At 41.8% G+C, this 27,874-nt stretch overlaps 1 protein-coding gene across 3 annotated transcripts; it reads right to left on the bottom strand.

Moving 5' to 3' along the window:
- Positions 1 to 65: 65 nt before the first annotated feature.
- On the bottom strand, positions 66 to 27,342 carry PCCB (propionyl-CoA carboxylase subunit beta). 3 transcript variants are annotated; one of them, XM_049803278.1, is made up of 15 exons: positions 27,172 to 27,342; positions 25,261 to 25,380; positions 22,844 to 22,912; positions 20,897 to 20,953; positions 16,861 to 16,974; positions 15,202 to 15,312; positions 14,756 to 14,864; positions 13,705 to 13,825; positions 9,670 to 9,751; positions 7,409 to 7,532; positions 5,928 to 6,035; positions 3,032 to 3,132; positions 1,748 to 1,846; positions 1,430 to 1,523; positions 66 to 338 (listed from the first exon to the last, which is right to left on the bottom strand). In XM_049803278.1, exons 1-15 carry the CDS (start codon positions 27,328 to 27,330, stop codon positions 217 to 219), a joined length of 1,590 nt encoding a protein of 529 aa, XP_049659235.1. In that variant the 5' UTR covers positions 27,331 to 27,342; the 3' UTR covers positions 66 to 216. The 3 variants fall into 3 exon arrangements, with proteins under 3 accessions (XP_049659235.1, XP_049659237.1, XP_049659236.1); XM_049803280.1 differs by lacking the exon at positions 27,172 to 27,342 and adding an exon at positions 26,838 to 26,936; XM_049803279.1 differs by lacking the exon at positions 27,172 to 27,342 and adding an exon at positions 26,604 to 26,767.
- Positions 27,343 to 27,874: the final 532 nt, after the last annotated feature.

The following is a 27,874-nucleotide window of genomic DNA, read 5'->3' as shown; positions in this document are numbered from 1 at the left end:
GCATTGCAGGTTGTGTTGATTATTAAACCACCAAAAAGGGTTTACAGAGATGAACAGAGATGAAATTAAATATGTACTATGATTTATTGATGGTTGTTAGCAAAATCAAAATGAAAAGAAATACTTCCATTGCAAAGCAGACCTCCACTTAAACACAGAGTATCCGTGGTCAGAATAAGGCCATGTCTTCCAGCCCGGCCAAGCCCCTCCTTACACTCACAGCGGGATATTAGCATGTTTCTTCCAGGGACTGGACTGTGTTTTACTAGCCAGCACATCTAGGTCATGGCAGATGCGCACACGGGTGGTCGAAGGTTGGATGATATCATCAACAAACCCTGTAAAAAACAAACCACAAAAAAAACCCCAACAAACCTTCCCCTGACCAACCATGAAGTGTTTGCCTCTCAGCCTTCTCTATATCTAGGTTATAATGTAAATTAGAAAAATCAAAACAATATTTGGAATAAAGAGTTCACCAGTTACCAATTAACTTAAGAAATTAATTTAAAATAGCCTGAAAAGGAAATATTCCTGTGTCAATAGTTTTTAAATCAGAAACATTTGGGTTTTTAATTTTTGCAAAAGTTAGCAAGCCAAAAGATGTTGAGGGGGCTTCACTCACCGAGTACTGCACCTGTTACTGCAAAGTTTTAGACATACCCTTTCCTTCCATCTGCTACTGTTAGTCTAATTTAAAGGTTCAGAAATGTTGATTAGAAGAGACATCCCTTGACTTTGCACGTGCAGGAATCTGTTTTTTCTGGCTCAAACAGCAGTATTAGATAGCCTACTGCAAAACCAGAGGGAGCAACACTGTACATATTGTTTGTGGTGGTGGGAAAACAGCGGCTAAGTCTTCCCAGCTCTGTGGCACTATTAACGGGATTTAAATGAAGTACAAAACCAATCAACAGAGTTTGGAGGACAGAAACTGGAAACTGAGGGAGCTGACTCCAGAGCCTACAGAGCTGCCTTCTAGAGCACAGTTAATGCTTTAAAGCTGGAAGTAAAATTTAGAAGTAGAAAGTGGAAAAATTCACCCTGAAGAGTCCTGGGGAACGTCACCGAACTGAACTAGATTGACCCTTTCTTAAGGCCACTGGTTTGTATCTAGAACTGTGTAACAGATCATCAAAGCACCTGTACTTTTAAGAAAAAGGCTGGCTGAGTTTTGAGATGCTTTCTAGTATCTACAAAATTGAAAAGATGCTTTTCAGTGCAGTGCCCACATCTCACCAGCCTCTTTCCTTCTGAAGATGTTTTTTGTCTACATGTGTTTTTCCATCACAGGCACAAGCTATGGTTAAGCATCACCTCTCTGATTCACATACAAACGTCTTGCCTAATTAACTTACTCATTAGCAGCTACAAATTTATCTATGTGCAATGGCAAACTTGGAGGACACAATGTGCAAGATAACCATACCTCTCATGGCGGCAGGAAAGGGGTTTGCAAACTTATCCACATATTCTGCCTCTGCATCTGCCTCTTTACCTCTGAAAATGATCTGGACAGCACCCTAGAAAGATCAAGTCTGCAGGTTGGTGACAGTAATTTAGTCCATATAGAGGATGGCAGTCTGCTTTACCAGCCCCTTCCCGCCCCCACAGTATACAAATGTGCATTCAGGTAAGCTGCTTCAGAGAAAATACCACTTGTCCTCATCTTGCTAGGCCACCTCTGTGGCACTATAAAGGCGCCGATGGCTGCTGCGCACCAGCATGAGCATCAGCCTGGATTTACCTTTGCACCCATCACTGCCACCTCTGCAGTAGGCCAGGCATAATTTGCATCTCCTCTTAAATGCTTTGAACTCATCACATCATAGGCACCCCCATAAGCCTGGAACAAAAACCAAGGGATTAATTAGTGTGAAGTGACCTCGCAGCAGCAATAGCCTACCTTCCTCTTGCAGCTTTTACTATTCCAAAGACAGGCAAGCAAGGCTAAACTTTACCTGAAAGAGCACAAGCACCTCCATTTTGCTCCAACAATCTCTTAAGACTAGACCAAGCCTCTGCAGCTAGAACCATAAAAAAGCAAGGAAGGGCGCCGGTGGTAACCAAGACCATTCTGGATGGCAGGTAGAGAGGAATTGTGTATCTGGCACAGCAGGCCTCAACGTGCACCCCACACACGCACACAAACCAACCAGTCAGCGTGCTTCTAGAATCTCCTGGCCAGGGAACGCAGCGTTCGGACTCTGCAGTGCTCCACTCTGGTACTGGAAGTAGTCCAGAGAGCAGTGATGAACAGATACTGCAGAGCAAACCGCAGCACAGTCCGCTTCAAGGCATTACTGAAAATTACAGCAAGGCTGCAAGCTTGGGAATTAAAGGATGGTAATATGCCTTCTCTGATTCTTCTGAAAAGGGACAGAAAGAGGGAAAGTTCTTTTTTTCTTTTTGCTGTGATAAGTCAAAAGCCTATCAGAAAAACAAGCAGGAGGGGCAGACCAGCAAGGAAAAAAAAGCTAAGCCTTTTAGGACCCCAAAGATCCCCAGAGCTTATGGCAGCATGGTGGTCAGATAGATACCTTATAAAACAAGAGAAGGGAAGAAAATTAAGTAGACAATAGCGGAAGTATATGGAAGAAGAGAAACCACACGAGCGTTAAATCTGCAGACACAGCAGAAGACAGACAAAATCAGCACCGGTATTGGAAAAGGGGAATGAAGTGGCAAGAACAGGGAAAGAAGATCACAAGGATTAGCTGTGTGCAGGCAGGTAGCATGTCCTCAGTGAGACAGGACAAACACTTGACTGAAGGCATTCTGGGGAGAAAGCGGAGAGCAGGAACATGCAATTTCAGAGGAGTGCAGAGACAAAAGGAATGAAGGAACTGAGGTAATAGTCTGAGAATAAAAGAAATGGCCTCTTGTAACCCAACACAAAGAGGTGTTACCAGATGGGACAAATGGAGATGTGAAAACGATATAAAGCAGAAGTGGGACAGATGGATAACTAAAATTGCTACGAGTGAAAACAGGAACTCTGAAAGAACACCATGTAATTGTGCCAACTTACCTTTCTGGTGATGATAGTAATTTTAGGCACAGTTGCCTCTGCAAAGGCAAACAGTAGTTTTGCACCATGACGTATGATTCCACCATACTCCTGAGCTGTACCTACAAATGACAAATAATTGTTTTCACTCCAGGGAATTCACAAAAACCCCATATGCAGTTTGGCAATTGTCGTCATCCATTACCCACAGCAAACCTAACAACAACCAGAACTGTTAACAGCTAGGCCACGTTCTCCTTAAGATGCTGAGCAACTCTACAAAAAATCTCTCACCAAAAGCAGTGTATATTTGTATATAAGGTCACAGAACAGTAACACTCACCAGATGGTATCTTCCTAGGAACAAAATACAGTTACATCATTTTCAAGACTCCAAATGTGACTAGCAGTGAAAGAACACAACCTCAATTCACTTCCCCAGAACCCTGCTCTTCCAAATTCCCTTTTTTTTTCCAGACTGTACTGAAAGGCAGCTTGGCTACTATACCAAAGACCTATCCTAGTCTTCCTCCAAGCACTCTAAGAGTACTCTAAAGAGTACTCTAAGAGGTTAAATAAAAGCTCTTTTGTGAGGTTTTTTGGGGGTTTTTTTAATAACTTATTTGGTAGTCTGTTTGGTGGCTTGACTTTAATGCTTCCCCTCATGTGTAATTTGAGTGTCTAGTAGTTTATGCCTACACGTACAAACATCTGTTCTCAGCAGCAATTTCACCTTTGGTTCTTGCATTGCCCTCCAGCCAGTGGGACTTGTCAAGCCTGCAGAACCTTCCCAGCAGCAGCAAACAGCCACATCTTCTTATCCCAAGAAGCAGTCTGACCACAGTTGGGATGCTCAGCCTAAACCCAGCAGCTGGGGATCACCCAGAGACCCTCTGATCTAGTCACAGCCTCTGTTTCTAATTCACACTTAGAACACAGTAGCAAGCTCAGTTCAACTGTTACTTGAACTATTTACACTGTCACTCATGGCCTATTAACATAAACTCTTTTCTGGCCATAGATTCAGTCCCAGACTTGTTTTAAATGTGTGTTTTTATCCAGCTACTGGATATGAATGCCTTAAATGTCATCTCTGAGCACACCTATTACATTGGGGGCTATTTAAAGTGTTTGTGTCACTAACACTGGGAAATGTTTCATACACCTGTAAGCCAGTGTGACAGACTCTTCTTCTCTACTGAACAGGGAAATGAAGTGATCAACACCCTCAGAATTTACTACTTAATCTGAAATTTCTAATGCTAATGTACTAACATTGCCAAACTCCTTAAAATACAACAGTTTAGGATCACTATTAAGCCTCAGATCTCCTCTCCAGCTTCCTCTACTTCTATTTATCCTCCAGTTATCTACTTTCAAACCAACATTCTGATATGCAATATTAAATTACGACTTTTCATTGGCTATATGGAAATAGCTTTGTTCGTGAATTCTCAGCAACTGTCCAAATCTAGTGTAGATCACCCTGAAGTGATCTAAGCTGCTGCTTGGTCCACATCAGATGAGTAGGGTCTGTCTACAGCAGGAGAGAAAGAGAGGGCAAGAGAGAAGAGGGAGGTTCTGTTGATACGCTCTACATTGCCTTGTTAAAACACACCAAATACATTGTATTAAAATAAGAACTGGAATGTTGACTAGTGACATTTTGATGCTTTGATAGCTGTAGAGGCTTTGTAAACTTGGTTCATACAACAATTTTAACTTTATGTTCAATTGTATGAAAAACTGAGCATGTTTATCAGTATAATATTCATATTCCTCTCACAACCTGTTTTCTAATAGATCATTTTAACATTAATGGCTCATAGAGTCTATGCTGTCTAATCTCAGACCTTTCCTTACTGATTCACCAGAAGCTTCTAAATCATGGGCATTTTTATCTGAAAAAATGCCTTGGAGCATGAAAGAACCTAAGCTTTCAAAGCTAGAGGGAGGGGGTTTGTGTGTAACTACATCACTAGCAACCAAGGACGTAATTTTTTTTCCCCTATAGCTTCATCCTTTTACACATTTGGGCATTAAGTACAGCAGATGAAGCTAGCGGATGAGGCAGACAGTTTCTCTGCTGCAGCAAAGCCTGGATAGCAACCTGGGCCTGTATGAGTTCAGTAACTCCAGTGCGGAGCAGATTTGTTGGAATGCATCTTCGTGGTGCCCTCAGTGCTGCCTGCCCAGTGGTCTCCCTGCCCACAGGGGAATCAGCAGTGCTAACACTCTCGCCCTCCTGTGATCCTGTCCAGAGGGCTTGGAAACAGCCTGTTGGAGTCTTTGCAGGGCCTTCTGGTACCACACAAACAAGCATATAGGCATATAAATAAAACAGCATCTGAACAGAACAGCTGAGCATTTAAAGGGATACAGAGTCTCATTATAATAAAGCAAACAGTGTAACTTCCGTGTCATTTAGGGCAAGGGCAGCATCTCCAGAGAACACAGGTTTTTTTCTTGGACAGGCCACAGTCACAGCTTTGCACTTGCACTGGGATCCCAGACAGTAGGACAGAGTTTTCCAGATTGTGATACACGCACACGCGTGGCCCTGGCAAAATGGTCGTCCCAGCATCTCTATCAGACTGCTAAAAATCTCAGCACTGACTTACTGCATGAACTGGCCCTCTCCTCAAGGAAGTCCAGCAAAGCTTTGTGATCTCACAAGACACCAACAGCAACATTAGTGGCATAGTTAGGTATTTACTTCATTTTCCTGCAATTTCTTGCATGTTTCAGTATCCTTTTGAGATGATTTCTGTACTTAGAATACAGAGTCCCAAAAAGTGGGATTTCAAAACCTGGCTTATTGAAGGCTACTACAGTAAAGGTCTTCTCACAGAGCTTTTTAAATGGGTTTTTAACACCACCACCCTGCAGCGATCTGAAATATAATGGCAAGGCATACCTGGCAAAAATCCAGGAACATCCACAAAAGTAATCAGTGGTATGTTGAAAGCATCGCAGAACCGAACAAAGCGGGCTCCTTTCACAGAGGAATTTATGTCTAAGCACCCTAAAATTAAGAAAACAGTAAGGTGTTAACAATTCCAATGATCTACTAATGGCCGTAATTCACGGCAATCTCAAAATCACGCTTTTATTTTAGCTGTATTGTCATCTTAAAACAAAACAAAAAAGCTTATCTGCAGATAATGTGGAGATAATCTGCCATGAAGTTTTGCTAGTTTAGAACTAAGATTAGAATACAAGCTACATGTAACAGACACTCATTTCATTTTTCTGACCACTATGTGTAGAGACTTTCTATCCTAAAACCTAGCAGTTTAATTATAATCTTGTAATTTAAAATATTTTTCTGTAATTTTCTCTTTAATGGTATTTTTCAGATCAGTTGTATTGAAAGGCTAGAGTTCTCCATTTAAAAAAACCAAAACAAAACCCAGTATTAAATGGTTCACTAATATTTTGAGAAAGATGAGCATTTTTGGTAAACACACTGCAAAGTCTTTCTGCTCTGTTTCAATGTCATTTAGAATTATATTATGTCCTATTATATTAAACTGGAACACATTTTTTGTGAAAGCATCTATGTGAAACAGTAAAAATCTTTGTTAAAATTCAGAATATCAAATGAAGACTAATGTAATATTAAAACCTGCTGCCTGTCTCGATAGTCATATCTTGTAAAGATTACAAAAGAATAAAACATCATACTGGATCATTGCATCTTCCTAAACAAAAAGGCACAAAAATCAAAACCAAGGAGCAACACTGAAAGTTCTGATTGGTGAAATTCACTTCAGAAATTACCTGGTTAAGAAGAAAGAACAAAATCCCTTAACAGTTAAAAAGGGTGATCTTAACTATAGCTACATGTTGTAACTTCGTATCTAAATTATCTGAGGTCAAGAGACCCACACTTATATATCTGAAAGCTTTGCATTGTTCTGCAAGTTGGAAAAAAAAAAAGTTACCTCACCTACAGAAAAGTTTTAGGCATTTTAATGCTGGGGAAGTAAGTATGCAGCTTCCATATTATGCTTAATCCACTTAATTGCAGGCTGCTGCCAAGTAAGTGGTGGTCTTCTGCCCACCCTGTTCGTATGCTCCTACCAATCCTCTTGTGCTGGATACAGCAGTCTACTTACCTGTGAGCAAGATCACCTTGTTGATCCACTAAAGAAATTAACTGGTTTTCAGTTTTACAATGTCACAGCTGCATTACAGTAAGATTCAAGACAAAGAACGTGGTAGAAAAAAAACATAGTGAGTATGAGTGAGTGGAAGGGTCATACAAAACATAAACAGTTAATCCCATAGACAGACAGCTTTAAAAAGGATGAAGAAGAAGAAAAAAAAAAAAAAGACAAAACAGAGAGGAGGCACAAACACTGTTAAAAAGTTTCACACTGGATTCGTACAAACCTGATGCTACTTTGGGTTGGTTGCCCACTATCCCAACAGTTCGTCCATTCATCCTGGCAAATCCAACAACAATGTTTCTGGCATAGGAAGGCATGATCTCGAAGAATTCCCTTTCATCAGCAATCTGCGAGGGTGAGAGTTAGGCAGAGCCCTTATGAGGACAGACATATATATGTGTATTTATATACACAGGCAAACACAAAATCAGTTATGTTAGTATCAGAACTTATAAAAGATTTCAGAATTTGCAGCATTTAAAAAAAAAAAAAGGAAGAAAGAAACCTTTTAGTCGTCTTTGCAGCCTTCATTCCAGGAATTAACTGGTACTACACTCATCATCAAAACTGCCACTTAAGCATTCCATCAGAAAACATCTTTATGACATTTCCTCTGTTGTGAGCCTTTTTTGCTAGCTTGTAACAAATTAAAACTTCAGATCAGATGTTCAGAACTTCTTTCTCGCAACTTAATTATTGGCAGACTACGCTTCTAAGGAACAATTTCCAGCGATAAAAAGCAAACAGTCCTTCATGGAGCTCAGAAACTCTCCATGACACGTTTAATAGATATTCTTATTTCTTTGCAAGTTCAGAGGCCAATCCAGCACACTCTGCTGCATCCACCTCCCCCAAAGTCACTGACAGCACGTACAGCAGAGAACGGAGGAACGCTCTGATCTGCAGTAGATGAATACAGGCACTACATCAAACACAGCTATCCGGAACCACGAACCCTTGGTAGCTGTGCTTCTCTCTGGGGTTGACGTTCCAGCCTGTGCTCTGCAAAGTGACATCCACTGGCGTATAAAGCAGTATCAAAATTCACATGTTCAAAAGAGATCATAATTATACATGGAGCAGTAGCGACACCTATACATAGCTGCTTAGTGTTTTCTACTAGAATTCCTTGTTTTCAACTGTTCATGATAACTTTGTCTGTTGATTGCAGTTTGCCAGTCATTTCTGAGACTGAGGCAAATGAAAAGTTGTGAAAAACCAAAGCATTATTAAAGTAGTTTTATTTCTTTCCTTAATATGTCTCAAAGTCTGTGGGAGGGTTTGGGGCTTCTTTCCCTAATTCACTTAAGAATTTTTTTTTAAATGCCACCTTTTAACTTGGAACAGGCAGTACTGAAACTCAGAATGGAAGAATCCAGAGATTAAAAACATCCTGAGCTTGGTTTCTGCACTAAAATGAGGCTAAATGCAGCCAGCTGCAAACTGAAATGTGTTAGCTGAATGAGTGTGCGGGGAGAGACAGTGAAATAAAATAGTGAAAGGAGACATTTGTAAAGGTCCTACAAACACAGCTGAACTCCCCTCATTTGTATGTGCTGCCTGTGAAACGGAGTTATTCCTAGCTTCATCATCTACCTCAGAACCCTGGGTCATCTGCCATTCAACATCTGAGGGGTAGAAGCAGCAGGTGGACATTTTAATATTCAAAATTCAGCCCCTCAGGGTGCTCTACAGGGGGCTGTAACAGATTCATGTGATAAAACTGCTTTTACAACTGTGTTCTCTGCCTGAGCACTTGTAATGTACTGAGTTGTTAAAACTGGAAGAGTGAAGTACTCAAAGTTAGGCAAGAGAATTACCACACTGCCTATGTTGCTTTAATAAGGCCTCCATTATTTATACATTGCAATATTAGCTTTCAGTTTTTTTAAAAAACAGTAAGATGTTTCCTTTCCTGCCACCCTCCCAGGAGATCTGCCTCACTTAATGAAACTTTAACATTGGAGTTGCCAAGCTTCCAAGTGCTTGACTTGTAATTAAAAAAAATATTCTTGTACTGTCCGTGTATGTAACTGTCTCTTAGACTAAACAGAGATGGGTAAATCTTTGAATGCATCTATATAGTTCATTACCTTTTATAAAAAAGTGGCAGAATTCAAGACAGTAGTAGCAAGGTGCAGGGAGGGGGGCAAGTGATAGAACTCAAGACAAGGGGGGAGGGGATTTCGACCCCAGAGAGAAGACTGATTTACAGTATCTTTCATCTGTACAGTTATGCATATAGCATACAGGATGATGTATCTTGAAAACAAATCCTAGTATTCCTTTGATCTGCTAAAATCTTTTTTTCTGCAGTTGTTTGTTGTCCCTTTATTCACAGCTACTACACAGGTAAAAAGAGTGACTTATGAAGACTAAAAAAGTGTATCTTCAGTGCCATTCTATTGGTTTCTTTCAGTTATTTACACACAGAATATAACATATCCATATTAATCTCAACAATGCTCACATTAGCAGACTTACAGAGTGTATGATATCCAGCATATCGTAGGCTTTAGTAGATTCCATTGGGACAAGCATGTCCAGCTCAGGAACCAAACGGTCACTGCAGAAAATAAGTAAGCATGAGCAGCAATGTTTACAGATCAGATGAACACCAAGACCAAAAATGCAGGTAAACGATTCCACCTCTCAGAGACTTGATGGGAACTGCTTCCGAAGTATGGGAAAAAGAAACAGGCTTCTTCATCTCCGCCAGCTGTGCCTCAGGCCACTCAGCCCTCATAGGCCAGGAGGACAAAAGCCTGGCCAACCTCTTCCTGAAGGAGACGTCTCTTCTACAGGCACCTCTACTTACAGATCCATCTCCTGGAAATACTACTTCTCCTCTTTAACTAGAAGAGCCCAACACAACACAGGCATAGTATCAGCAGGGAACTTGAGAAGCAGGCAGGCAGCCACTACAAACGGCAGGCTGCAAGGGGTACTGGAGGCACCTGGGACACTGCGCTGGGGCGCACAATTCAGCCATGGAGAAAAAGATTTGGTAGAACGAGTGTTAAGTGGCAGAAGCAGAAGAGCCTGCTTAGGCAGGTCCTCACAGCTGGATGGGCAAAATGGTTTCTCCGAATGGCAGAGCAAGGTTTCCTGTCACATACCTGGATCCACTGCACATTTACAGCTCTGATCCTTTCCCTGCCCGCGTTGTGCGCTTGCGATTTTAAATACACTTAACCATAGGAAACCTTTCCATACTTATTTCCCCTGCCACCAAACAAGCAGAGATTCATGGGTGAGGAATGCACATCCACTCTCAGCTTCCTCAGTTTAACGGCTTTGTTTAAACAATCTTTACTGTTACTCTGCTTAACTCACAGTGATGCACTTCATGGGGAGCTTTACATTTAACAAAAATGCTGCCTCCCCATTAGCAGCTGATGCTATCATTTACCTCTATCTTTAATCATACTAGCTTCACTAGGGACCTGCAAGTGTTAGCATTCACTGGGTCTTTGGATTCATTCACAGTCCCCATGGGGGGGTGTCAATTTTTATGAGTCACCACTGAGAAGACTTCAGGGAGTATTATATTTGTGCTATTCCATAAAAATACTGATCTATTTTTGTTATAAATGGTGTTTCTGTGGAGTTCTTGTTGAATTACTATTTTAACAATGCTGTGATTTAGTGCATTTAAAACAAGACAGCACAAGGCTCTAGAAATCCAATTTAAAACTGAAGTGATCTGCAGTTTGTCAAAACTGGGCAAAAACTAATAATGCAAGCCCCAGGGCTGTCTCTGTGCTCCCTCACATACACATGACTAGAGAGAGGCACATCTCCTTGCTGAGAGGGTAGGAGATACACCTATTAATAGAATAAAACTGACAGCAACACTTCAAGTATTTTTTCCACATGATTAAGAGTATTTTATTTCCATAAAATGATATAATGAAACCTTAATCTGATGAAAGCAACCAATTTTAACATACTAAACCCCAGGCTACAGAAGACTGTAAAACTTTTTCTTATCCATAGAGTAGATAGGAACGTGCTCCAAGTTCTGTCTGTTACCTGTGGTATCCCAAAGGATAAGGAAAGTGGAAAAATGAAATTATTGTTCCCATAAATTCACAGTGCTGTAGAGTACTGAGGGAAATTGTAATGACATTAAAATGAATAACCACCATTAAAATGAAGACATTACCCAGGATATCACAAGTTTCAAAATCTCCTTCAAATCATCACAGATAACGGACATGTGGAGCTTGCTAGCAAAGTCACTGGACTTATGAGATCGAGAAGTGTCTTTCTTACAGATCCCACTTATCAGGAACTGCTGCTCATCATCAAAGCAGTCATCTGAAGCCTGCGACAGCTGGAGACACCATCACCCAGATTGATATTGGTTTTCATTCAATACAAAAGGGAAACAGTACTTGGTTACCAATAATTTCCAGAAATTTATATGCATACTTCAGGCTTTAGAAGAAACTAAATTTGTTTATAGTCAACGACACAAAAAGGTAAAATCGTACCATAGAATATACCAAATGCAATGAAGTAGGCACCCTTCAAAAGGTAGAGGACATATTCACCATTAGTCAACTAGGTACTATAAGAAACCTTCTAACTCTTTAGAACCCAGGCTACTGATGTCAAAAACTCCAACCGACAGAAGTTTCAGCAACCAGGACTGACATTTTTCAACAACACAAAGAACCTACCTACCGAAAGAAAAAAGAAAAAAACAACAAACAAAACCCACCCGCCTCTGGACTTAACAATGAAGACAAAAGTATGTTACATTTAATTTGCATTATTCATAGCAATTTTTTGTGGTGTGAAAATAATGCAATAAGAAAGAAATTACTCTAGAGGAATGGGCTTCAACTGGAGCAACGGTAAGGATCGAACACATCAATTCAAAGTAAAAGGAGTCTATTAAGATGTCACTATGTCCAGGTGAAATATTACCAATGTAAGCATTAAGACCACAAATGGGAGAAACATTGGAGATGCTGCTATAAAAACAGGAAAATTTAAAAAATAGATCTGTCTTCACATGTATAAAGGCTATTAAATTGAAGTTTTTAGTACAAATTATTGAGCATTTATTGCACTGTGATCCTCTAATAATACATCTGGTGCCACATTAAAGATGTCTCCCTTAAGAAAATAAAGAACTACTCTCTTACACATTAGTAGCTACAACGTAACTGACAGCTTCTCACAAGAAAATAAACTGTCTATTATAAGATACCTTGATTAAAAATAACGGACTGTTGTTTCTCTAATGAAATTAAGATACCACGTTCAAGTCTACAGAGGGTAAATATCCTAGTATGGGGTTACAGAGGGTAAATAACCTGTTGAATGCTTAGAAAGAACATGATAACCTCAGAGATAATCCCCCCAAAAGTCACCAAATAACAGAAGAGATTTGCTGTGGTTTGTCACTATCAACCCAGAACAGTCTTCCACTTCAATAAACTCTTAAAGATCAACATCTTAGTTACTGGTCCTAATATTTTCTAATGGACCTGTCTGACCATTCTCTAAAAGCAATTGGCAAATTTATTTTGCTAATAGTGAAAAATGTATTTCAGGTACCAGAGCAGCGATTTGTAAAATTGATCTGAAAAATCCCTCCACAAACAAATTGTTTCAAAGACATTACAAAGAACAGTAAAGCATGAAGAGAAGCTAAGCTTCCCAACTCACAAGTTAAAATCTTTATGTGTGTAAGAACCGCAAGACATACATCACACACATCTGTAGAACTGAAAGGAACAATTTCAGGAGCAGCTCCTGTACAGGAGAGGGCGACAACCTCTTAGGGGTTCCCTGCAGAAAGGGCTGAACTGGGGGTGCAGCTGGATCTCAGGTCAAAATGCTTTTACTCCATTGACATTCTCCATCTCCAACACCACTAGCAAGGCTGTCTACTCAAACAGTCCTGTGCTGGCTCTCTGGCTGTCCCTCTATCTCTTGGAAGAATTCTCTGATAAAAGTCCAGACGGTTGCTGGTTTTGCCCTCTTGAAAGGGCTGAAGTCCTTCCTTTGTTACGTTGCCAACTACACACTGAGCCTGACAGACAAGTACCTAATACATGAAACTTTCAGCCTACTTTGGCTCCTTGTTGCTTCCCCACCTCTAACCTTAACCAATAGAAGTTACCCAACAGACACATGAACTGACAAAGGAGGGCAAGTTCTCCCCACTTTTGTTCACTGTGCTATTTTCTGCCTCGCTCGCTTGTTTTAAGGGACTGTGACAGCCCACCTGTACAGACATTACTCTTCCCCATATTCTGTACACAGCCTGCATAACATTGCTTTCAGAAAATCAAAACAAATTAATTTTTTTTCTGTGAGAACTGATAAACATGTATGTAAACATGCATGTTGAAACACTTCCCATACTCACACACCACAATGCAGAATTATCAGCCAAGATCCCAGGCACAAAACACTCATTTCTTTACACCCCTTGAGCCAGAGAAGCCATGAAATTTGGTGGACAGAGACCACGGATCTCAGCCAGTCTCCTCTTACCTGGGATCATGGCATTCACGGACTGGAGCTGGATCATGGTTGCTAAGAGGTAAATAATTAAAGAACTCTCGGAGATTAAGTAGAGCATCTATATCGTTCTCAAAGGCTCTGTGCGCGACTCCTGGAAAGAAACAGTTAAGCAGTTATTGAAATTAAGGTTTCATTTGCAAGTATGTACCAATAAAGATACAAAGAAGTAACAGCAAGAATTTTTAAACCCGAGCTAGTAACAATCGGGATTTTTAAGCCACCAAATTTGACCAGCTGAAAATATCTAGAAAATGTGTGGCCGTATCAGACTTCCTCCTTAACAGGTCTGAATTGTTGATCTCATATTTAAAATACTGTGAACTGGTTTATCAGCTGTCACAGACCTAGCTGGGTCCCAGCCTTCTGGCATTCAATCCAGGTTACTGTGCTGCTCTCAAGCTTTGGACTGCAAGTTCTTTTATAAATGCTGGATCTGAGCAGTGTCTGTGTGTGTGGTTTTGGTTCATCACCAGTTCAGTTCAGATAGAATTTGAGATCCCACAGTCATTTTAAGCCTCAAGAAGATTCACGAGTTACCAAGTTTTCCCAGAAGGGAAAAGAAAAAAGCACTTCATCTCACATTGCCACTCCGTTTATAGTTAAGAGGTTCAATCAATCATGTTAGTAAGCAAAGAAGGGATTGTTAAGAATCTTTCAACCCATGCAAATTTCTGGACAACAAACAGAAAATCCCACACCATACCAAGCTGGCTTTGCTAAGCCCTGCCCTCTGACAATCTTCCCACTTCTAGAATCTTTTTGTGGATTTGCCACTTTCTCTTCCAAATCCCATAACTCTCCACAGTCCCATTTTCCTGTTTTGTTTTCCATTACTAAAAAGGACCAGCAAGAGAGCCCTATAAAGAGTAAGAACCTATGCTTAAGTAGAGTTTTATCACTTAGACTCAAGTGACACTCACGAGTACAAAAAATATGTATTAGACAATCAGCTGTTCAGCTAGAACCAAGTCATTTACTTTAAAGAACAATTAGTATGTTACATAAACTACCCAGTTCTCACCAGATACAGAAGTGTGCGTCTTTGCACCCCCAAGCTGCTCTTGGGTGACATCTTCATTGGTAACAGACTTAACTACATCTGGGCCAGTGATGAATAGATAGGATGTATCCTGGGGGAGGGAAAAAAGCAAAACCAGACGGTACATGCTAGACTCAAGCTGCAAAAGCACTTAAGGAAAAGCCACAGTCTGTAGAGCCTTTCCCCAAAATAAGAAAACAGCAGAACATAGGGACACATTTCTTAAAAATCCTTAATGCATTACATTAAAAAATCCACCGAAAATGCAGTTACCCACACGTTATTTAGGAAAGTTTTTCTTGACTTTTCATGAAAAGAAGCTTAATCCAAAGCAGGAGACCATCTCAGAAAACCAAAACCTTCACATGGGGTCAGTTTGTATGTAAGCAATGTTAGCAGCAGCACGTCAGGATATACTCCACCCTTACCTTCACCATGAACGTGAAATCAGTTAAAGCAGGCGAATACACAGCTCCACCAGCACAAGGGCCCATAATGAGGGAGATCTGTGGAACTACCCCAGAACACAGAACATTTCTCTGCAATAGAAAAGACATCTAGTTTTACCAAAAATGTGCATCTTTAAGTCTATAGATTCTGTAAGAATTCACAATCACAAACAGGAGAGGACAGCTTGCTTTATTTACTGGGAGACAAATACCTGGACAGAATGTCTTGATGCAAATAGAACCAAAATAATTTCTTTGCTATACTGCTTTGCTTCTTTCTGTTCCCATACATTTGATTTCATATACCATGCAATAATTGCAAAGGAAGATGGAATGTGCGACCTCAACAGATGCTGCAGGGGCAAAAACTTCAGAGCCTGGAGTAGTAAGAAGTGTATATACCTGAAATTTGAATATATAGGTACGCTATCGCTCAGCAGTAGAAGCAAGCTTTACTAACCAGGCAGAGATTCTTTTAAAATCAGACTTCTGCACTGAATTGAGTTTTACACAATGGTGAATTACTGCTGTCCACCAATATGGATGGTATGTTGTCCAAAAAAATGTTTACATTGCTCATTGCTCAACTGGATTACAATTGACTTCTGTAACTGTTTGACTGCATCATCCCAGATTGCACTAATCCAAAATACTGTTAGCATCTAACTTGTCATCCCACCTCCTTGCATTCCTACTGAAAGCACAATTGTGTTTGTTTTGTGCACTTACTTTAAAACTGTATGTTCTGGCAGGCATATAACAATGTCATTTCAGTAAAAATGAAAAAAAAAAAAAAACACAAAAAAACAACAGTAGTGCATCTAGACGAAAATTTTTTGCATTAGCCACAAAAATATTGTAGAAATATAAAATTTTCACCAGTCCAATCAGTACTGCGTGTCCCCAAATGGTAAGGTTAACAGGTTCCCTTGTCCTGCATACTGTTCTTTGAACAGAAATGTCTGATTTGCATCTTCTTTTCTTTTTCCTCACCCTTTTTTTCCCCACTGACCCCTTGACAGAACAGGCACTTGGTGCTTCTTATCCAAGTTTCTCATTTTCTTCAAGTGCATAGTGGTTGATTTACTTTAAGTCCCCCTTTCTGCAGTGGAAATCTTTCACCTTTTATCAGCCCTACTGAAAACAAATCTGCTGTGTGAAATTCTTAACATGTCTGTATTTCAGAGGAGGCACCAGGACAGCTGATGGTGGATAAACACACAAGGGAAATTACATCCCAACACGGGCAATCTATACATTAGTGTGAATCAGAAAGTAACCCTAAAAGAACTGTTTTAAGTGAATTCATTCTTACGACAAAGCTCACCGTATAGTGCAACGCCTACAGAGCTTTGCATTGGATCACAGTGTTTTACAAGGCTCAGCATTACTCTTGTTTAACAGATGGGTAAATGAAACTAAGAGGTACAGTAATGTGCCCAAAGCCAAGAAGAAAACCAAAAGGACAGTCCAGGTCTCACAAGCCCTCATATACGCTGCTTTATCAAGCAGATAACACTGCCTGAAATAGGATGATGGATAACCTGAAATTTACTTACAAACACCAACTTGAGTAGAGAAAGATTTTGTCCATCTTTGTGGATGCCAAGCTTCCTGGTCATCCAGCAGCCTACTTACCAAAAATATATCTGCATAGCCAGCCAAGGACTCCACTCCCTCCTGGATACGGGCTCCTCCAGAGTCATTCAGCCCAATCACAGGTGCTCCAACCATGGCAGCTTGATCCATGACCTGGTGATGAATACAGACTCCTCATTATTGACCTAGCTAAGGTAAAACCCCAAAGCAACCAACCCCAAAGCAACCAACCCCAAAGCGTACATCCCCTAGAAAAAAATCCATACATGCCAGAATTCAAACTCCCTACATACCACTCAGCTTCTCCTTTATTTGTATTAACTATCACAGTCACTAACTGCTTACTGGGGTATCATGTTTTGACTTATTCAGACTAGGGGCTAAAAGATACACATTTAATCCCTCTCATGACCTTTAATATTTACCTGCTTTATAGCCATGCACTCCATACTCACACTGCATTATCCAAACCCTGTGCTAAGTGACACTACCACAGGAGTTTGGACCAGAGAGGTCCAATCTCTCCCTGTTCATAAGAGGTCTCAACTGCACCTTAAACACTCCTTCATATGTCTAATCTGATCTTAAAAGTTTATTGCACTGGCAATTGTGTAATCTCCCTAAGCAGTATATTCTAATGCTTGATTATCCTTCTAAGAAGTTCTTTGAGAAGACTAAACTAAATCTTTCCTCTGGAAATTTAGAAACATTGCTTCTTTCTTGATATAGTAGACAGGGAGAGCAATTAACTACTTCTTTGCCTCTACCTTCATAAACATTAAAATACCTCACATCTCCCCTCACTCTTCATATTTCCCTTCGTGTTTCTAGCCCCAACACCATCAATTGAGTCACACTGTTCTTTCTACGTCCCATTTTCTAGCCTTCTGATCATTTTTGGTACTTGCCTCAAGATCATACACAGTACCCCAGCATAGGCTTAAGTGGGAGGATTTAATTCCTTACATTCCTTACATAAATTATTCCTGCTTATTAGATCCCAGTAAAATATTTGCCATTTTCATAACACTACAGCATGGGCATATTACGTTAAGATCTGCTTTAACATTAAGATCTGCTTTAGCTCCTAAATAATTTTCCATAAAGCTACATATTGTCAGTCAATCCCCATTTTGAATTTCAAAGTTACTTTTCTCTGCCCAGTATTAGCCCTTTCAACTATTGTTACAGAATTGCATATTATTTCAGACAATCTTTAATTTACTAAGATTTTTAGAACTTCAGTCCTGTCTTTCAGAGTGCTTGCAGCATCAACCTTGAATTTTACATTGCCTAGAAACACAGTAAGCATACTCAGTCCCATTCAAATCAATAGTATCCCAGGAGTACAAAATGCCAGCCTGAGAATGAATCGGTGACAACTCTCTCCGTACAATTCTAAATTGGTTTTGTTCCTATGTGCAGTCATTCAAAGTAAAACAGGGGTTCTTCATGCTTTGTGCCTGGACGTCCATTTAAAAGTTGAAATATCGCTGTGGCAGACATACAGAATGACTTTTAAATACAATCCCACATTTTAAAAGCATCTGTGTGGACTGCAAACAGGCTCTGTGAGCCACAAGTGGTCTTGTTTGCTTATGTGAATGCTACACAAGCCATTATCAAATGCCTTATTAAAAATGAGTTGAGTTGACATTTATTGCTTCTTTCCAGGAGGCCTGTCAACCTATCAGGACAGGTTAGTGAAACAATTTCACTGACACATTTTGCAGGGCTTTATATATGAAATAATTATTTATTTCAAGGCTTTTGCAGATACTGAAGTTCTTCCTAGAACACCATTCAGACTACTGAAAATGTGTCCATGAATTTGAGACCAGACATTTTTTTGCCATACCAGTATTCATAGGGAACGTTTCAGGATTCAGTCTCAAAAACATTTTTTCTTCATCTCATGGACTCAACGATTGTCTTGAAACATGACATCACAGTTGCACACAATGGCTTTAAAGTGTTTCCCACCACAAGTGGGCACATGTTACTCTCAAAGAGCCACACTGAATCTCTGCTGCTTCAGGGGAATGATTACAGGTATTTAATGTGGTCTGAAAGACCACACGGCTCTTCTGCAAAAGCAACAGGCAATCTGTAGCCCAGACCTACCTAGCTTGGAGCTTTGCTGCAAGATGCCAAATACTGCTACCTCTCTGCAACTCCTGGAAAAAATCCCAAATGGGAAAGGATTACCACCAAATGGGCAGATCTCCAGGGAAGTCCAGCTAAGGGAGAGCAAGTTCACTTCCATGTTCCATGACATTTTACATCCCTTAAGCCACCAATAAGGTTTGCAGGAGCCAAGATGGTCTCTCTCAGAACAGATTTCTGCTTCCCAGAATTCAGCCCAACAAGAAGAACTAAGAGAAGTGAAACAGATACACTACGCAGTCTTTTTTGAGCTCTCCACTGCCCAGGCTGCAGCCTCAAAGACTCTGAGCCCCAAAGCAATTGATGCATCCAGAGCCTACCACTGTGTCATGGTTTAACTCCAGCTAGCAACTAAGCACCATGCAGCCGCTCACTCACCCCCCCACCCACCCAGTGGGATGGGGGAGAAAATCTGAAAAAGTAAAACTTGGGGGTTGAGATAAGAACAGTTTAATAGAACAGAAAAGAAAAAACTAATGACAATGATAACACTAATAAAATGACAGCAGTAATAATAAAAGGATTGGAATATACAAATGATGCACAATGCAATTGCTCACCACCCGCCAATCGACATCCAGTTAATCCCCAAGCAGAGATCCCCCCCAGCTCCCCCTTCCCCTCAGTTTATATACTAGATGGGACGTCCCACGGTATGGAATACCCCTTTGGCTAGTTTGGGTCAGCTGCCCTGGCCGTGTCCCCTCCCAACTTCTTGTGCCCCTCCTGCTTTCTCCCTGGCTGGGCTTGAGAAGCTGAAAAATCCTTGACTTTAGTCTAAACACTACTTAGCAACAACTGAAAACATCAGTGTTACCAACATTCTTCTCATACTGAACTCAAAACACAGCACTGTACCAGCTATTAGGAAGACAATTAACTCTATCCCAGCTGTAATCAGGACACACTGACATTGATGCCAACCAAGAACAGTACCAACTAGGAAGGACTCACATTTTTTTCTAGTTCTGCTACCAGCACTCTCCCTGCTTCTTTAGAAATAAGAGATAAAAAAAAAAAGTAGAAAACATCCCAATATTCCAGTACCATTACATCCCTCCCCAACACAAAGAGACACTGCAAAGCTCCAATGTGAAAGGTTAATATTAAGTCTTTCCCAATATCACGACTCGGTAAAGTCAAGTAATTGTTACCCAGCCCAAAGTCTTCATGTTTTCTAGTTTTCTACCTCGACGCTACTGAAGAGCCTATGCCAAAAAAAATAGTTATTTCCATCAGGAGAAAAGGCTTTGCACGCCAAAAACCTTGTTTCTGATTCCATAGCAAGAAAATTCAGGAAGTTTTCACCAGCCCATACCACTGAACACTCATGCACGACAAAGTTCTTGCCCTTCCCAGCCCTGGGATTCAAACACCAGCTTTTCCAGTGAGACAAGCAGACAAATGAGAATAAATAGCCACAAGTGCCTGATAACAGAAGCTCTGAGTATCAAGGTGACCTCCACGTTGTAAAACTGTTTATCTTCAGATTGTTTACTTGCTACATTTGCTTTTTATAAATATTACACACTTCTACATAGCACTGTTTATAGAAGTTTCTCCCAAGTCATTTCACATTTCTCCAGTAGACAATGGCTAGTTAATTTACCTTTGTACTTTGCAAGTCTCTCTTGTAGCACAGTTAGAAAAGGCAACTTAATCTAAACAAAGTGTATATTACTTGGAAAAGCTCTCTTATATTTGAAAAACTTCCAAAGGGTACCTCTCTGCTCACCTGTGCTTTCACATCTTAACTGACATGAGGAGGTAGGCATTTTCAGGTTGCCATGATGTACGCCAGAGTCAACTAAAGTCAGTCACACATCATTTTCTCCAGAGTCATTAACACAACAGATGGAAAAAAGGACACTGACAACTTTTTGGTTTATTTTCTCCTGTGAAATATTACCTTGCAGATCTTCTGGGCATGAGCTCCAGATAAACTGCCTCCAAATACAGTAAAATCCTGGAGGGAAAACAAATTTTTAGATTAGGGAAAGAATCATTTCAGTAAAGTGTTGTAAAATTTTGCAAGTAAATACTATAATCCTACAATGCTCTGTATTTGGTATGCTGCTCCAAACCAACCTGGCTCCCTCAGTGCAGCCTACAGATCAATCCTGTTCAATCCAAGCCTCCTTTACAAAGAAAAAGATCCTTTTAACACATTTGCCAGTGGATTCCATGTTAAAAATCACAAAATTACTATGTCTCATTTGCTTTTTTTTTTTTCCTTCACAGAAACATTCTCTCTTTCTATAAATGTATGTTCCTCTTCCATTGGCATCATCAATACTGAAGTAATCTGGAGAAGTTTCAACTGTGAGGAGGGTCCCACTGCAAGGAGCAGCAGTAAGATATGCCTGCAAACAGGCAGAAATAAAGAACTGAAAATATGCCATTGTTCTATATTAACGAGTTATGCTCCAAGAGCTGAACATTCTTTTATGGGTCCTGTGGGGACTGCCAGCCAAAACTGACTACTGGTGCTACCCCTAGGCCTGAGCAGCAAGTTCTTTAACAAGCAACAGAGGCCCTGTGACTGATCCAGAAGAAAAAGGGGATATTAACACCTACTGGCACCAGTAGAGCTCAGAGCCAACTTCTGGTGAGTTTCTCCCATGCATTCCCACCAAGTCTTACTCTCAAAGAAGCCCTAAAAACTGTGTGGACAGAGAACAGCATGACTATGACTAGCAGTTGAACCAAAAAAGAAAAAACATCTCCGGCGGCAGCTCAGTTTGGAGGGGGAAAAAGATCTTTAACTATAAATACAAAAAAACCAAGAGGTGTGTCATGAAGGGGCACATTTAAATTCTTTTAATATAAAAACTCCCCTCTACTTGTATTCTTCTCAAATTAAGGTCTGTGTTTGGTTCCTGTCTTATGTTCAGGCCCACATATCAGTGTCCTTCCTTGGAAGAACTACATATCCAAGACAAAAAAGGCAGGGTGTACAAATTGCTCCAAGGTCACAAAGCAACAATCATTTTGGCCATGATAGCAAACTGAACAAAGGCTACTTTGTGGCCCAGAACAGAGAAGCAGTTACCAACAATCTGAAAGAAAACCTTTCTTCCACAGTGTTAAGGCTAACCAAGATAAATCTCTACCTATGGTGTTTCCTCTAAAATATTTTTATTTTAACATAAAAGGTATATTTTATCTATCTGTCTATTTATATGCTGTCTATCACAATTCCTTCAACTAATCAGAGAGTTCAAACCTCAGAAACAATTCAAGGTTGCTCAAGTGCCCTCTGTCATGAATTCCACTCACTGCAATTCCAGTGGACATCTCCAGCAAACAGCCCCCATTCTGCAGCCTGAAACCCAGAAGATGGTTCTTGGAACTCACAAAGCCCTCCACTGACACTCGCAGGTCTTCACAGGCCTGCAGGAGCTCACCCACGCATATCCAACTGCAGGGACAGAGTCAAAGCCTGCAATTGCTTTAAGCACACAGCGCTCAGTGACTTCTCCATTAATTCAATTCTTGGTTAGCAAAAACATGTTTTGGGGCGGACTCCTCTAGTCTCTCAGCTTATCAATATCCAATGATATTACACTGAAGTAATAACAGTTTGCTTTTTCAAAACATTACCGCTGGCTCTGCATTCATCACTCATCTCGCCCTTGTCACAACTTCATTTATCACCCAACAAAGTTTTTAAAAATGCTTTTTTGCTGCTTCTTGTCTGAAGGTGCCCTGCTTCCTCCCACACAATCTTATGTCTATCTTATGCATATTCGCAGAAAGGTAAAGAGGTACGTTGCTACGTGGTCGCACTGAATATTGTGAATTTATTTCAAAGGATAAGTTCATGCTATTTAAAAAACAACAAGCAAAACCATACCTGACTGAAAACATAAGCCAGTCTCCCATTAATCCGTCCACGGCCCGTCACCACACTGTCTCCAGGATACTGCATTAGAAAACAAATTCATTAAAAATAAAAATCTTTAAAAAAATCAAAAGCAGCAATGACGTCCACTAAAAACCCCATAAATTTACACTGAGTATCAAGTTGAACCATAAGACTGATTCTCTGAAAGGACTGGTCTATCATGTTTGCAGCGGGAGCTCTACAAAGATTTCCAACAGCCCTGGAAAGGAAAACTAGAGTAATACCACATTAGTTGCGCATTAGTGTAAAGATTAGTGAATTTTACAGTTTCCCCTCAAATTTCAGCGCATCTGGAGTTAAGGCAAATCATGTCCTTCGAGACAGGAGATCTTTTAAGACCAGCTGATGTTTTTGAAAGAATGGACACAGCACACAAAACTTTCCTGAGGTGTTGATACAGGGAAAACAACAACCCTGGAAAGGTCAAAAAATATAACTACAGTCACCCCAAATGACAGCGTGACCTGTCCTATTTTTCACTCTGTAAATAAGGGAAGAAAGAAAGAGCTGGAAGAGAAAATGGAGCCTGTGAATCTTAAAATCTGCTTATCAATGTTGTCTCACTTTTTAGTAAAGGAAATATTCAGAAGTCTTTCAAGACAACAGTAGAAAAGGAACTTCACTGGACTGTCATAAAAGAATTCCAGGCATTTAAATGCTTTTTGCTGTTTGGCAGAAGAAAGAAAGAAAAAAAAAGGAGAAAAAAAAAAAAAAAGAGTATGTTGTGCAGGGCCCCTCTCAGTGCCATTTATGCTCAAGGTTATCTGTTCTCAGGAAGGTCATACAAGTCTGGGGACTTTTCTCAGGCTGCACAGACAGCACTTCTACCAACTCTTGGTTCTTGGCACACAGAACAGCAGGAAACACACCTGTAGATCCAGCCACTGACTTGCATAGAAGACTCCTAAAAGCCTAAGCAGCCTGTAGAGTGGCCGGGATGTGAGTACAAATCTCACCCTACCTTCAGAAAGTTCCAGGAACTCAGAGAAATTCAATGCTAAACTAATATTCCAGCTCATTGGCCACAGTTAGGTCATCTGTTGTGAAACTGTGCTCTGTAAACACTATCTGCAGCTCACAGAAAGGTGGAATTCTGAAGGACAAGGAAAAAAATTAATCCTCTTGTCACTATCAGGACTTTGGTACTCCTCCTGTCTTCGGGAACAGTAATTTGCTATCAGCTCTGTGGGATGCAGCATTGAGGAGTATGAAGAGAGGCAGCATAGCAGTTATTTCAGTTTGCTAGGGAAAAGAGTAAAAAATTCCTTAAGGAAGCAAAGATCTTTGCTTGTACACTCGTTGAGGGGAGAAGGTTTAGCATGACATCCTTCCCAGCATGAAGACCCATCAGCCTCCTGGCTACTGAAACAAACACTAATCCTACACCTTTGCTGGTTCCCAATGACCCAGCTGCTCATGGTGGAAGACTGCTGATCTCCCCCATCCATAGGAAGCAGCCCTCCAACTTTAAGGAATGAAGACCAATGAACTGGTTTAATAACCACATAAACAGAAGTTGTAGTCATTGTACGCAGCATTCAGCAGTGGCAGATATGGAGCAGCTTCTCACCACACCCCAAACCTGAATACTCTACAGGGAACCGGGACTTTTGCTACAGAAGATTAACACTGAATAGGCACATCTGCACTAGCCACCTACACATCCCAGCATGTTTGTTGGTCCTTTCTGTATTAAATTGCAACCAAATACTTTTCCTGTGTAGTAATTTATCAGGCATCAATGTTATGGTGAGGAACTTTGGGGAGCCATAGATTGCCCCTCTACATGATGAACCTCATGTACCACGTTGGTTTAGGATACACGGCCGTATATCTGAAAACTGCATAAGCAAGCAAACTGCAACTTGCTAATGGACCAGTATGAATGCTTGAATTTCCAAACATATCTGATTTTAAGGCCTACAGGATTTTATTACTATAGCTTGGCACGCATAAATATGGATCAGAGTTATTTCATCGTGTAACATTACCTGTAGGGAGGCAGAAGTATCTACCCATATTCATTCTTCATATCTGACTTGATTGACAAAGCTGTAACTACAGAGCTCTGCAGTCTCCTCTGTTATTTAAAATACAAATCTAAGATAATATCTGGGGAGATATTTGAAGCAAACAGGTGACCTTATTAAAAAAGGTATCTAGTTTAGACAATGGAAAAGTAAATCATGTAAACTGTTAAATGGAAACTGGGACTAATAAAAGGAAATTTGCAAAACACACACACACAAAAAAGGAAACAAAACAAATAAAAGAAATTACATGTGAACAGAAGACCCTATTTTCAACCAGCTGGCTGGTTAAACAGCAGAGGACAAAGAAACAAGAGTTACATGAAATAAAACTACCTTATTCTTACTAGAGTCCATCCCAAAGTCAGAACATCTGTGTTCCACAAACATGTCATATTCATCAAAACTGTCAGGGTCCAACAGCAGAAGAATTCGTTCTCTTGCTGTCAGCTTTCCCTGAAATGGAGCAAGCAACAATTAATATAGCCATTAGGTTGTTCTGGCTCTGTTTACTGACCACCAGCAGATGTAGCTTAAACAAACATAGCCTCTCTTGATCTGCTACATTTGGACCATTAAGCAACTGCATGCCCCCAAAGCTGCAAGCAACCTATATAGTGATCATCTTCCTTAGAAACAAACATAATGCAAGCCAGAAAAGAAAGCTTTGCAAAGAGGACTGACTATTGGAGCAGCACTACCACAAGACAAAGGAAAATCTGAGTCTTTTCAACAAGCTATAAAACCATCACAGCTATTTTTGCCTACACATTTGAATGCCACTATTAAGGCTTTTGTTCTATTCTTAAACATGGAACCCTTCCACAGGTAAACCAGTCCTTACCAACAGTTCAAGGCTCAATTTGCCATGCTTGATATTTGGCTGCAGCAAATGAGAGGAAAAAGGAAATATGACAGCCTGCAGGGATTTTCTGACAAAATCCTTTTGTTCTTTTTTCTGCTGGACACTGGTATGGGCAAAAGTAGCGTAACAGCCAAGAACATAAATCAATTGACCATATACATGTGTTCCTTGCTCAGTACTGATGATGCCATGCAGTAATAAATGATTGTAAAGTTCTTTTTATCTTAACCTTCCAAAAAAAATCTGTTACTTCCAACCCAGGTAAGCACCTGCCTGCAAAGGTCAGGGCAACTGGGTTGCCTTCTTCAGGGGATGGCACGACCCCACCTCAACATGACGTTAAAACACAGCTCGGCTTCTCTACAAAACTTCTGACCAGTAGGTCAAAAAGTTCACGAAAATCAACAAACGCAGCAAAGACTAATGTAAGCCATAGATTTAATTTATATAAACCGTAGGATGTCTGAGACCCCCAGACATGCAGAAATGCTTGCATGTTGGTCTGTCAGTGTCCTAGATGTAACTCAGTGAGACTGTAAGTCTTTTCAGATGTTGCGTAACCGCGGGAGGGAAACCGCTGATGGGTGAACGGATCATTCACGTAGCCTTCACGCGAACGGCTACTACTATCTCCTTGATGCCTACAACCCATCATGGCACCACTGGGTCCTTGCACCCCCGCAAGAAACAATCACCAGAAACAGGAAAACTATGCTGCCACCCTCCTCAGCATTGCCTAAATTCAGAAAAAGAGAGACGAGACTAAAAACCCAGCTGTTGCCACCCTTCCCACCAGCCCTTTCCTCCGCCTTACTTCCACTCTTCTAGCTCTTTGCTCCCATCTGACAGAAGACCAGCTCAGATTTGCAACAGCAGCGTAACGGACGAAGCTGCGCGGGATGGTGCGTCGCCAGGCCCAGCCAAGCGTTACGCGGCGCAGAACTCAACCACCGCGCGGCAGGCAGAAGCTGCAACTTTTGCCGGTGCTACCCCTCACGCGTGCGCACCACAGCCAACCTTGGGGACAGAGCTGAAGTAAACGAATTACCCTTTCCTTCCGCCCGAAGTAACAGGTAACGCAGCCTTTAACGCCACTTCAGTAAAGCTCCCCCGCAAAAGGGCCGCTCCAACTGAACCGCGAAGCCGCCCCGGCCTGTGCCCGGGCGCCCCGGGGTTTCCGGCCCCCCTACCTTTCCCTGCCTACCCCGCAGACAGCGGGTCCCGGGCCGGCGTCCGCTGCCGCTGCGACTACCCCTCCCCGCCGTGCCTGTCGCGAAGCGGAAGCGCCCCATTACGGACCCGGCGGCGGCGGCGGCGGCGGCGGGGCCGCGCCGCGGGGGCGGTGGGGGAAGGCGCTCGTCTCGCCCCCGCCCGCGGCTCACCCGCTTGTGCTGGGCGTCGATGCGGCCCTGGCCGCCGCCGAGCAGCGCGGCGCGGCGCTTCTCCTCGATGCGCTCGGGCACGGAGGGCGGGCGGCCCGCTGAGGCGGCCCGGCGCAGCGGCGCCCCCGCCGCCCGCCGCAGCACGCGCAGCGCCGCCATGTCGCGAACCAGCCAGCCGCCGCCGGCGGCGCCTGCGCGCGGCCCCGGCGCGAGGCGGCGCCCAGCGCCGGGCTGGCTCGGCCGCGGGGAGAGCGCGGCAGGGGCTGGCCCGGGGTGCCGGCCGAACCGCCTTTCTCCGCCCGGCCGGGAGGCACGCGAAGGGGGAGCAGCCGGCTGGGCGCTGCCGTCTTGGCGTTACCTCGGCACCTGCCTCGTCCTCGGGCCCCGCGCACAAACGGGCAGCTGCTCGACAGACAGCCGCGGATTTCCTCCGCCCCCGCTGTTAATTGCCCTTGTCTTTGCGCTGGGAAGCGCTCTGACACAGCGACGTGAAAACGCGTCGACTCTTCCCCGACTCCGGGTCCTGTTTTGTGGAGATGCCGTTTTGGCTTTGGAAAAGCCACTGGGGCTTTGGAAAACCTGCATTTCGGAAGCAGAGACGGGAAGGCAAAGTAACTCCCAAGATCAGCTGCCCTCTCTTTCCTCCAAGCGCTGGAAGTATTTGTTACGAAAACGCTCGCTGTCCTTGCGGTACACTGATTTT

Source organism: Accipiter gentilis, chromosome 6 (assembly GCF_929443795.1).
Source record: "Accipiter gentilis chromosome 6, bAccGen1.1, whole genome shotgun sequence".
NCBI classification, from domain to species: Eukaryota; Metazoa; Chordata; class Aves; order Accipitriformes; family Accipitridae; genus Astur; species Astur gentilis.
Note: the sequence above shows the minus strand (reverse complement) of the source record. Positions and strands in the feature narration are given on the sequence as shown.

Coding starts and splice junctions, on each gene's coding strand:
- PCCB (XM_049803278.1), bottom strand. CDS start 27,330: ATGGCGGCGCTGCGCGTGCTGCGGCGGGCGGCGGGGGCGCCGCTGCGC. Junction 25,381..27,171: donor TCGACGCCCAGCACAAGCGG/GTGAGCCGCGGG, acceptor GCTCCATTTCAG/GGAAAGCTGACAGCAAGAGA. Junction 14,865..15,201: donor ATTTCACGTTCATGGTGAAG/GTAAGGGTGGAG, acceptor TCCCTCCCCCAG/GATACATCCTATCTATTCAT.